General features: G+C 34.2%; 1 protein-coding gene across 1 annotated transcript in view; it reads right to left on the reverse strand.

Moving 5' to 3' along the window:
* Positions 1 to 11,382: 11,382 nt before the first annotated feature.
* CCP1 (P-loop containing nucleoside triphosphate hydrolases superfamily protein) overlaps positions 11,383 to 12,713 on the reverse strand; it is a 47,842-nt gene continuing 46,511 nt past the window's right edge. Inside the window, exon 11 of the mRNA XM_086440108.1 lies at positions 11,383 to 11,951. Within this exon, the coding sequence (XP_086296234.1) occupies positions 11,818 to 11,951 (134 nt within the window). The 3' untranslated portion in view covers positions 11,383 to 11,817. The remainder of the gene's footprint in view (positions 11,952 to 12,713) is intronic.

The raw sequence follows: 12,713 nt of genomic DNA on the forward strand, positions 1-12,713 counted from the left end.
GTAGAACTTCCCAAAAAAATTAGTTCATTACTCTTTCACCCTGGGCAGGTAGAGTAGGACTTCTAAAAAGCTTAGTTCATTACTCTTTCACTCCGGGTAGGTAGAGTAGAACTTCCCAAAAAAAATTTAGTTCATTACTCTTTCACTCCGAGTAGGTAGAGTAGAGTAGAACTTTCAAAAAAAAAAAAAATTAGTTCATTACTCTTTCACCCTGGACAGGTAGAGTAGGACTCCTAAAAAATTAGTTCATTACTCTTTCACCCTGGGCAGGTAGAGTAGGACTTCTAAAAAGCTTAGTTCATTACTCTTTCACTCCGAGTAGGTAGAGTAGAACTTCCAAAAAAAAAAAATAGTTCATTACTCTTTCACTCCAGGTAGGTAGAGTAGAACTTCCCAAAAAAAATTTAGTGCATTACTCTTTCACTCTGAGTAGGTAGAATAAGACTCAAAAAATTATAAATTTATTACTCTTTCACCTAGAGTAGGTAGAGTAGGACATTTAACTTTCTCCAAACTTTTGCTCAGATTTGTCTCAAATATCATTCAAATTTTCTCGAGTTTTGTTTTACTCAGATTTTACTCAATTTCACACAGTGCACACACTTGCACTTTTTAGTCAGGGAGAATTCTCTAAAATTCAAGGATCTGACACTGTCAGTGAGAGCTCTCGCTCAAGGACCTGACAATCTTTTAATTCGGGGAGAGCTTTACCCTCAAGGATCCGAACACCCCGACGAATTGTTAAATCAGGCTGCAAAATGAGCTGTCACTAGCTTTGGCATTCAGATATCGCACTATCTACCAAAATAGATTTGCTATCTAGTTTGCTTCAACCCTCTGCCAAAGAGGGGCATCTGTAGACACCCCATTTTTGCACTCGCCTGATTAATCAACTCGTCAATCCGATTGCAATGATTCCCAATGATGGATGTGTATTCCATTGCTTTATTTTGTTACTAGATGTGTTTCAGAAATCCGGATGAGGTATCTCGAACTGACAAAACCTTAGAAACCACGCTACGCTAGGAAAATACGACCCCAGAAACATAAAAATCATCATCTTGCAGACCAAAAAGAAGCTTTACGATAAAAATCACTTAAAATGACCAAATTACCAAAATACCCCTAATATCAAAAAGACCCTAGAGCCTACGTTACGATTAGGAAAACTCTTTCGAATACATAAAATAACAAATTGGAGCCAAATAAATCATTTCACCAATTTTAACAGAATTTGACAAAATTACGAAAATGCCCCTTATAAAGTTCATGATCATTTCACATAAAAATTTTCATAAATGACACAAACTAATATTTTCATTGAATTCCTTACGGAAAATCGATTCTAAAATATCCTAGAATATTAAAAACCGACTTAAAACGTGAAAAATCCTCTCTGGGGGCAAAACGATAATTTCACAATTTTCATAATAAAAAAAATCGAAATTAATAAATAAAATATTAAATAATTAAAGTGAAACATTGATGAAATTAATTTAAAATTTTGAACCTAAAAAATCGATCAATCAGACTTTCGGGTAAAATTGTTGAGGGTTCGTGGGATATTTCTTTAAGGACCCCTCCATTTGAGGGTCCAAAGAATTAAAGAAATAATGGAAGGGGGTTCTCCAAAAATTTAAAGTCAATTAAGCAAGACTAAAGTCAAGATATTAAAAGTCAATCAATTAAGACTAAAGTCAAAACATTAAAAGTCAATCAAATAAGACCAAATAACAATTCTACATAAAATAATTCTAATTAAAACACAATTCTACCTAAAACAATTTTAACTAAAACACAACTCTAATTAAAAGATCTCTAATTAAACACTAACTCTATCCAAATCAACCTTAAAAAAATTCTATAAATAGAGGTGCTCACACCCTATTTTCGTATCAAATCATAAGCCCTAAGAGAAGTAGGTCTAGAAACTCCCCTAGCCCCCCATAGTTTTGGAGCCCCAACTCTTTACCTAACATCTCTCCTTCAATTTTAGTCTAGAAAAAACCTAAAATCCCTCCAAAAACACCCCCAAATTCGCAACAAACTTGAAGAGTTCAGATCCAAAAACAAGGAGATACCTTGATCTAGGAGATCCGAAGTCAAATCCGGAGACAGAACGAAGCAAGGGAGTACAGTACAATGAGCTCTTTTTGTCAGATCTGAGGGAACAAAATCCTTGCTATCGGAAAGGTATGTAATTTTTTTATTTTTATCTAGGTTTTTAGCAATGTGATATATTTGGGAAGTTAGTAGAGACCGGCTTTGGCTGGGCGGGGTTGGTGCCTAACACCTTCCAACCCCGTAACATGATCCCCGAATTCAGATTTTTTTGTGGTAGATTAGTTCTTTTTATCCATGTTAGAGTCAGTTTGGTTCCTAGACCACAATAACTAGGTGGCGACTCCCAAACCTCAAGGTCAAAAGCAGATCCGCGCACCCCGCGGATCGAGGGCGCTTTCACTTACGGAGACTAATGACAAGTTTTGACATCTTCAGAATATGTTCCTGTATATTTTCGTTACTGTCATATTTCAGATTCATTAACTGACCCAAATACTCATACTAAACAGATCTCTTTGTTTTCACAAATTATTTATTAATGATCTACAACAATTCTTTAGCTATATTTATGCTTTGAATACCACCTCAAAGATTCTAACTAATAGATGCTCGAATGATCATCATAGACAATCTATTAGCCTTTTCCCATTTAACAAAATGGATCCTCACCAACTCCGTAGAATCTAGAGGTGGAGTTAGTAGCATGTCTTCAAAAATAACAAAATTAAAATTCATGCATCCTAGCAAGATGTCAATATTCATCCTTGAAGATGAGTAATTAGAACCAATAAGAGGCTCAATCCCTGCTAGACTCTTTTGAATCAATGAGTCATCCATAACTACAATAAGATATGGTCAAACATTAATATATATTGTAGAATACTTTCAATTCGTATCAGGGGTTTTGGTCGAATCGTTTCAGAATATTTTATTAAGGGTAAAACTTTTCACTCTACAGGTACAAACAAGTCGCATCATCAAGACCTGCCTTTGAGCTGAGATCTCAATATACTGTATGTTCCCTAAAATTGCATTGGAATACGCACATAGACCTAGTCATTCATGTTCCAATTCAATCCAGACACTATCCACACCTTTAGGCAATAAGGTTATCCTTCTCTACCCTTCACACTTATAATTATTCTATTCACTAGATCTACACAAACATCCCTAAATCACCTTTAGGCAAAAGTTAGTGATTTCATGCAAAAGAGTGCCACAAAGTGATCTTAGTGAAATACTAATTCTCAGAATTCAAGAACCCGTAACTTTTATAAAACAATTATCTTTAGGTAGACTATTATTCTATTTCCATCACGTTCCTTGAACGATCACTCAAAGTATCTTCTTAAACCTCTATGGGCAAAACCTATACCTTAATATATCTATATTTACTTTATAATTGTTCTTGTTTTGAATGTGAGTACAAACATTTGTGATAATAGCAACAACTAAAAAGATTTCAACATAAAATAAAGCAATTATAGATATATTATCCAAAAGGGTACAACTTAATCTAATTTTACTGTTATATATTACTATCAATAAATTATTTTTAATAATTTTATTAAATAGATCTCAAAAAAATATTCAAAATGGACTCTTGTTTTGTCCAAATTAGAGTTAAAATGAATTAGTTAGGATTTTTCAAAGTTTTTTAAAAAGGAAAATCGATTTTTCAATGGGCTAGTTCATGCTTGAACCAACTGAACCGGTTTGACTTGAATTGGGTCATATGTTGACCCAAACGGGTTGAATAAATGGGTCAGTATATTGAATTGGGCATGACCCAACAAATATTTAAAACGTTAGTTATAATATGAATCGGTCCTAGTCTAATCATAACAGCCAAACAAGCTTGGTCCAACTGAAAGTTAAAATGGGCTTAGCCCAACTGAATAATGAATAGGATTTAGCCCGAACTGAATAACAAAACAGGCTTAGCCCAATAAATAAACAATCAGGCTTGGCCCAAAATCAAAAACTGAATCGGTTCGTTTGGATTACAATCGTCTTCTTCTTCAAGAAGACAAACAACATTGAAACCCTAGCAGACGTCATCCAACTACAGCCACCCATTCGCCGACCAGCAGATCTAATTGACGGCGTCGGATGACTACTATGGTCACCGAAAAATGTCTGATTAAAAACCCTACAACTAGTTTTGAGAAATTTTTTTGAATTTATTTGATTTAACAAATATGAAATCTCTTCGATTTCAAATTCTCACGAGTGGTTTAACATATTAATTCGATTTCATAATCTTTTTTTATTTTAGTTTCACAAGTAGCCAAAAGAATAGAGAAAACGATGAGGGTCCGAGGCTAAGCCGAGTCAAGATTTTAGGAAAAAATGATTTCTATTGTTTCTTTTGATTCAAGTTCTTCAATTGGTTTCTTGATAGATTTAAAGTGATCCTTTAGATTCTTCCATCAAAAGATTGAACAAGGGTAAGAGTTGAGTAAGATTAGAGGTGTTATTGGAAGGGAACGGGTCTTGAAGATTAACTTACCTAGGAGACCGCGATCCAAGTCTGAGTCGGATTCGATCAAGCATAGTTTGCTGAGTTGTAGGTTTGTATTAAACTTCACGAGTCATTTGTCTGTCCTTTGGCAGCAACAAATAAGTGGTATGGACAGCAACATATATAAATAAAAAAATAACACTGAGTTGAATGTAGCTGGCAACTAAATAAGGTGAGGGTCAATTGTTATCTTTTAAGTCCATGGGTACTGTTTTGCTAATTAGAAAAATCTTAAGGGTACATTATAAAATGGGATAATTGAAAAAAAAGTAATAGTGAGTTGAATGTTGCTGGCAGCAACATGGAATTTTTTGGTTTGCTTTTTGTTTTATAAAAAAAAAAATTGGTATAGTCTTACTAGTTTAGTAGGGTCTCTTCCTTACTAATAGTCATTGACCTCGCCACGTGGCACCCGAAAGAGTGATCTAATGCCACGTACTTGTGGCGGATAAAATTTTGAGATAAAAAATAAATTTCAAGAAAATTTTTAAAAATTAATTCTCATTTTTGAATTTTAATTTCTTAGCCACCCATGTTCAAAACCTTGGATTTAAATATTATTATTATTATTATTAAATTGAATTCTCGGATCCACATTCTTTTCCATCAAAATCTATAAGATTGTGATATTGGATTTTTGACATGATGAACCACGTGGCATAATGACCCTTAGTAATTTTGAAATCTTATTATGATAGTCAAACTAGTTTGGTCTTCGCCCAAAGTGATTTTCGTTTGGATCATGAAAAAATTGGTATTGTTCATTTTTTTTTTTTTTTGAAAAAAATAAAAAAGATTCATCACTACTCCACAGTTACCATTCTATCCTCAATTTGATATTCTTTGAAGTTTCAAATTATTTTGGGTTCACCCAAAGTAACCCTTGATTGGACCATAAAAATTTTAAAAAAATTGTGCTTGTTTCAATGTTCAATCTAATCAATTATTCTATGCCATATCCATTAATTGAGTTGCCATGATCTGATGATATACGTACTTTGATCTCAAATTGAATATATGGATGATATGTATATTTTGTTCAATATGTGTTGTGATGATTAGGCACATTTATCTGAAAAAAGCCACGGGCACACCCTACCCTGTTTTGCACACACCACATGCACGTTTACTATTTTGCATGCCTACATGTCCCAATATAACCAACGTGGCATTAGTGAGTGGCCGGTCTCTTCGGAGATGCGACGTCATTCATGAAAACCACAACTCCAGTCACGTACCTTAGGATATATCAAACTGGGACATCAGTACCGTCTGATCAGGTGACTCTGAAAGGTATATCGATGCACTCAGGCTGGAGCGACCTAAGCCTTTGACCTATTGTGAGCCACACAGTCACATGTCCCGATTGCCAACGTAGTACTAGTACATGGTCGGTCCTCTTGTGGGATGCCAAACCATTTATGAAAGCTACAACTCTTGACTTGTACCCGTAGGTATATACAAGATAATCCAAGTATATCAATTGCACTTCTTGGTTAAAATCGGTGCCTAAGTGAGATCCTGCCCCGCTGTACCCTACTGTACGAGGGGGATAGACTACGTCTATTCTAGACGAGAGGTATTTAAGTGGGTCCTTGCTCAGCATTGTGCGCCACCTCTCAACTGGGATCAAACTGACTGTTTTTTACTTCAGAGAAGTGAGTTGAAATTTTATATTATCACCTATACGGTATATCAAACTAAGTCACCACATATCGAGAGATATATAGGTGTACTTAGGCAAGGGTGGCCAGATAAGAATGTATTACACGTAGTAAATCTAGAGTCTAGAAGCCTTCCTATAGGTCACGACCTGAACTGACTATGGTTGTTCCCGGGTTGCTTTATTCAATCCAACCAATAGGTAAGTGGGCGGACCGATCCAAAATAATCAAACAAAATCCGCAATATCTGTCCGACCCAATCAGTGAAATGTACCGATCAATTTGAATCAATTAAACCAGTTGGCCCAATTGACAAATGGATCAACTAATCAATTCCAAATCAGTTGGACTAATTGGTTTCACTTTTAAAGATCAAGACCACTTTATATAAAAAAATTCAATCTTAGGATCAAATTAATTTGTCTAATCAAATGTTCAATCCCAATCAGGGGTAGACCCGTGACTAGTCTTTCTCACATTCTTGGTCAATATAGACTTATAGTGCATTTGAATTCGATATTTCCCACCGAAGGACTAATTTATATCAAAATTTTAATCATGTGGTTAAAAGTCAAACCTTCAGAATCGATGGTTAATATTAGGTGCTCCTAAACGTTCTAAACTCTCATCTGTGTCATTTTGGGTCCGTCAAAAAAGTTGTCTAGTCAAAATACCAATGTTAAGTCCAAGTAGTTCATCCACCCAGAAGGACCTTCTCGCTTTGTACATAATTGTCCCTGATTTTTCTTTGAGTTTCAATCCAGTTTTCGCCAGTCTTTAAATCCAGTTAGTTGTTTCAGTTACGTCAGTATTTCTTCAACTTTCAAATTTTAGTCTATCTATGTTTTTCAATTCCAATAAAATATAAAAACTTCTGATTATCATGCGTGTAATAATGATTTGAACATAATATCTAACATGAGGATTGACTTAGAGCTCACTAATCAAACTTAATAAATATTGGAATTAAAAAGTACACTCAAAAAGTGCAAATTGATGATACATTATCCTCAGGGGAACATGAGAGAATAATAAATTTACTTGAGAAACTCAACAACGTTCCTACATAGTCTCATGAAGATATAAAGTCAATGATGATTTTCAAAAGTCAAAGTTCATCGATCAAGAATGATGCAGTTGAAACCATCGACAAAGGTACTAAGACCCACAAGAAGGGATCCATCAGGTTTTTCACTTGAGAGAGGAGAGTTCTCATTCACAAAAGAATAAAAGATTTTCTGGAAGTTCTAGAAAAGTTGAACAGTTAAATATAAATAACTCAATCACACTCAATTTCGTAGAAGAAGACTGAAGATTACTCTTTCTCAGAAGAAGACTGAAGATTACTTTTTTTCAAAAGAAGACCTTCCTCGACAGAGTAATTAAGAAATCAAGTTCCTAGAACTTTAACCAAATCAATTAGCACTTCACCAAAGGATGCCTTTTTTGGTTGAACAATTATCATATCTTATCAAAAAAGAAAAAAATAACCTTCTTTAACCCCTCGTAGCTTTAAAAATAAAAAATAAAAGCAATAGCCTTTTCTTTTTAAACCATATCGACCAACCTTGGGAGGGAATCTTAGTATGAATTACGTTTTGACCTGATCCCAAAAGAAAAAAAAAAGAAATATTTGAGATACGTAGGCAACTTGAGAAATTACTTCAGGCTCGGTCATGCAAAAAAAAAAATGTATTCTCTTAAAAAAAAAAGTGTCATCTAAAATAAAAATCCCCTATTGAAAGGTTCAAAAGAAAAGAATGGCAGACTAAGGATTAGAAAAAAAAATCAAAAGAATTGATAAAAGAAAAGAATGCAAAACTAGGAGCATTTAGAAAAAAATCAAAATAATTGATAAACAATAGAGAATATCAAACTAGGGGCATTTTGGGAAGTTGAACTTTATATCTTTTCTTTCTGAACCATATCCTAAGCCTACCTATTAAGTCCTCCTGAATGCTAATTGATCCGGTTAAGGTGTAGGGAACCAAGAAGTTGTAGAGTTGGTTATTCAAGATCATCAAGAAAAAAATAGAAGCCCGCTAAGTCGAAAACCTGAAAAGGCGATTTAGGTAAAATTTAGGGCATAACCATAAAAAAGAAAGCCTGCTAGGTTGAAAACCTGAAAAGACGACCTAGGAAAAAATCAAGGCATCATTAGAAAAAAAAAAAAACAAAGTCCGTTAGATTGAAAACCTGAAGAGGCGATCTAGGCAAAAATTAGGGCATCATCATACGGGAGGAAAGGTCCCATTAAGAAGAAAAATTCAGAAAAAAGTTTGTGCAGAAATTAGAAAGTACAGAAACTAGAAAATGCAGAATCATTCAAGTCACAATATTCGTTTTTAGAACAGCTCACATCCGACGAAGACAATGTTGAAGTCGAAAAAAATCAGAAGTCATCTTGAACATTGTAGGATCTTCAAAAGTATGTTTACTTGTTCAAGTGTTCGCTTATGGAAGATGTAGAATCATCAACCACTTTGAAGAGGAAGATCTTCTATTCTAATATTTATTAAGATTTTTTAAGTCCAGCTCAAACATTTTTCAAAAGAAATTCGAAAGAAAATGATCAATCCCTTATTGCACATATGATAATCTTAAGAGTCTTAAATTTAAGGGAATGTCAGTTCTTCTATCTGTCATACAACAAAGTTCATATTTTTCAAGTGTAATCCATTCCATCAATCTCGTAGTCAAGTTCCAGTAAAAGTCAACCTTGAAACTAGGGGCATTTTTGAAAGTCATTTAATTCCAAAGTTTTGTTCTTAATCACATGATAAAAAGAAAAATCTTACTTAGAAGTCCGATAAAGTCTAATGATAATTATGAATCCAGATGCATGATAAGCCAATAAAGGCCCAATCTTTCAACTTTGAGCTTGATTTTGAATGAATTAATAAGATTGTTGAAGTTCCTATAAATTTAAGCCCGAGAAACGCGGCTTAGTGAGTTTGAGTCCGAGAAACGAGACTCCAACATTTTTTGAATCATAGAATGAATTAATAGGATTGTTGAAGTTCCTATAAATCTAAGCCCGAGAAAAATGGCTTAGTGAGTTCGAGTCCGAGAAACGAGACTCCAACTTTTGAATCATAGAGTGAGTGGGCTTTTTAAAGTTCCTACAAAACTAAGTTCGAGTCCGAGAAATGAGACTCCAACTTTTGAATCATAGAATGAGTGGGCTTTTTGAAGTGCCTACAAACCTAAGTTCGAGTCCGAGAAATGAGACTCCAACTTTTTTAATCATAGAATGAATAGACTTTTTGAAGTGCCTATAAATCTAAGTTCGAGTCCGAGAAACGAGACTCCAACTTTTTGAATCATTGAATGAATAGGTTTTTTGAAGTGCCTACAAACCTAAGTGTGAGTCCGAGAAACGAGACTCCAACTTTTTGAATCATAGAATGAGTAGGTTTTTTGAAATACCTATAAACCTATGTTCGAGTCCGAGAAGCGAGACTCCAACTTTTTGAATCATAGAATGAATAGATTTTTTTTTTAAGTACCTATAAGCCTTAGTTTGAGTTCAAGAAACGAGACTCCAATTTTAATAGGATTGTTTAAGTTCGTATAAACCTTAGTCAGAGTCCGAGAAACGAGACTCCAGCTTTGTTTGAAATCATGTTGAATTAACAGGATTGTTTAAGTTCCTTAGTCCGAGAAGTTTGGTTACAATAAGCTCGAGTCCGATAAACGAGACTCAAATTTTTTCGAACTCTAAAAAAAATTTTCAAATAGGATTTAGCGAAGTTCCTACATTGTTATGACTCCAATTACTTCATTGCTTTCATTGCCTATGCACATCTCAATTTTGAATCATTATCGTCAGCGAGAGAAGAACTCTAGGACCTGACACATTTTTACTCAGTAAACATCACACCATTGCACACACTTACACAGTTGTTACAATAGTCAAGGAGAATTTTCTAAAATTCAAGGATCTGACACTGTCAGTGAGAGTTCTCGCTCAATGACCTGACAACCTTTTAGTTCGAAGAGAGTTATACGCTCAAGGATCCAAACACCGTGACGAATTGCTAAATCAGGCTGCAAAATAAACTGTCACTAGCTTTGACATTCGGATATCGCACTATCTATCAAAATAGATTTGCTATCTAGTTTGCTTCAACCCTCTGCGAAAGAGGGGCATCTGTAGACACCACATTTTTGCATTCGCCTGATTAATCAACTCCTCAACCCGATTGCAACGGTTCCCAATGATGGATGTTTATTCCAATGCTTTATTTTGTTACCAGATATATTTCAGAAATTCGGATGAGGTATTTCGAACTGACAAAACTGTAGAAATCGCGCTACGCTAGGAAAACACGACCCCAGAAACATAGAAATCATTATCTTGCAGACAAAAAGAAGTTTCACGATAAAAATCACTAAAAATGACCAAATTACCAAAATACTCCTAACGTCAAAACAACCCTAGAGCTTGCGTTACGATTAGGAAAACCCTTTCGAACACATAAAATAACAAATCGAAACCAAATAAATCATTTTGCCAATTTTCACAGAATTCAACAAAATTACGAAAATACCCCTCATAAAATTCACGATCATTTCACACAAAAAAATTTTATAAACAACACAAACCAATATTTCCATTGAATTCTTCACGAAAAATCGATTATAAAACATCCTGGAACATAAAAAACCGACTTACAATGTGAAAAATCCTCTCCGAGGGCAAAACGATAATTTCACAATTTTCATAATTAAAATTTTCGAAATTAATAAATAAAATATTAAATAATTAAAGTGAAACATTATTGAAATTAATTTAAAATTTTGAACTCGATCAATCAGGCTCTTAGGCAAAATTGTTGAGGGTTCGCAAGATTAAAAATATTGTTTTCAAAGCAATATATCATTCGAATCTGAGCTGATGTAGGGAAGGATCCATATCTGATCCAGATCCAACTCTGATCAAGGGATATCAACTCATATTCGACCCATTTTTTTAATCAGGTCTACTCCGCAAATCCAAATCCTCTAAATTTGGAATTGGATCACTTGGATTTCAGATAAAATCTGACCCATTTAGGCCCTAACTTTACCCAACTGACCAAGTTGGTACCTTCCCCAAAGAAATCATTACTGATATTAGAAATAATCTGCTCTAAGCCTATTTTAAGTCAAATATTTTAAAATCTGCTAGAAAGTATAACTCAGTCTATTATGTTAAAAGTACACCTGTGACCCACCTGACCTTTACAACTGTAGGTCCAGCACATTCAGAGGTTTCCATCTAAAGAACTTCCTCACCTCTTATTAGCTTGTTGACCTCTATAAGATAAGAAAACAGTCGATCTCAACCTATAAAAGAAATAATTCTTACAATATTCAATCTACAATGTAGGAGAAAGAATGTTAAACATGCCAACCTAAACAAAGGCAACAACAGAAACTCCTCAGATTTCTATCCCGGTTGACCCAAGTACATGCGCCGCGCTTAAAAACACCACGGTGAGAAAATAATGAATAAAAATGTATAAAAAAAAAAAACTGGAAAGAGTATATAACACAGGAGAAAGAAATGAAGTGCAACCTTCACTGAACGATTTGACTACCATAATCGGTGTTAAACTTGTCATAACGATGGGCATGAATATGAGCTGATGGCCTTGTGTTTCTCAACGCAGCTTCAATATCTTCACATCTGATTGGACCAACCTTCGGCAAATCTGCAATCCATAGAAATCATATATATATGTGAATTAACATGATGAGTTGAATATTTTCCGTTTTTGAGGCTGATTCAAAATAAAAAACCCACAAAAAAAAAAAACGTTCTTTTTTATTTGAGAAGGATAAAAATATTAAGAACAAATTCACTTGCAAAAAACAACACTATCTGCCTATTTCTTTTGGAGGGTTGAATGGGATTGGCTGCATGGTTTTAAATCTTGTCCGAGACCAAGATGACTCACTTGAGTCATCTCAGTATCATCCATGAACAGGACAGATTGACAAGGCATCTCACATGTGCAAAATCTCGCGAGACAGACGAGATGACTCAGACAACATTTTTAAAATCTTAGCCGAAACAGTAAAACTTGTCCAAGTCGACCAAGACTTCGTATATTTTAATTAAAAATAATTATTTAAAAAAAATTTTAAATATTTGTTATCTAAATAAAATACAATTTAACAACTAAACATCTTCTAATCTACTTTATTTGATATATATAAAAATATAATTATTTATATATATATATATATATAGGGTCAGGTTCGGCAGCCAACACGTTTGTCCCAGGTGGCTTAAAAGTTTTGGATTTGGCTGATTTTTTGTGAGGATGATCTCTATGGTGAGAAGATCATCCTCACAAAAAATCAGCTCAATCTGAAACTTGCAATCCCATCAAAAATGGTTAAGAAATTGTGGACCATCTATTTTTTACCAAAAATTTGTAAACCACTTTTGATGGACCTAGAAGTTTCAG

The sequence above is a fragment of the Akebia trifoliata genome, chromosome 1 (assembly GCF_017979445.1).
Source record: "Akebia trifoliata isolate Shusen 1 chromosome 1, ASM1797944v1, whole genome shotgun sequence".
NCBI classification, from domain to species: Eukaryota; Viridiplantae; Streptophyta; class Magnoliopsida; order Ranunculales; family Lardizabalaceae; genus Akebia; species Akebia trifoliata.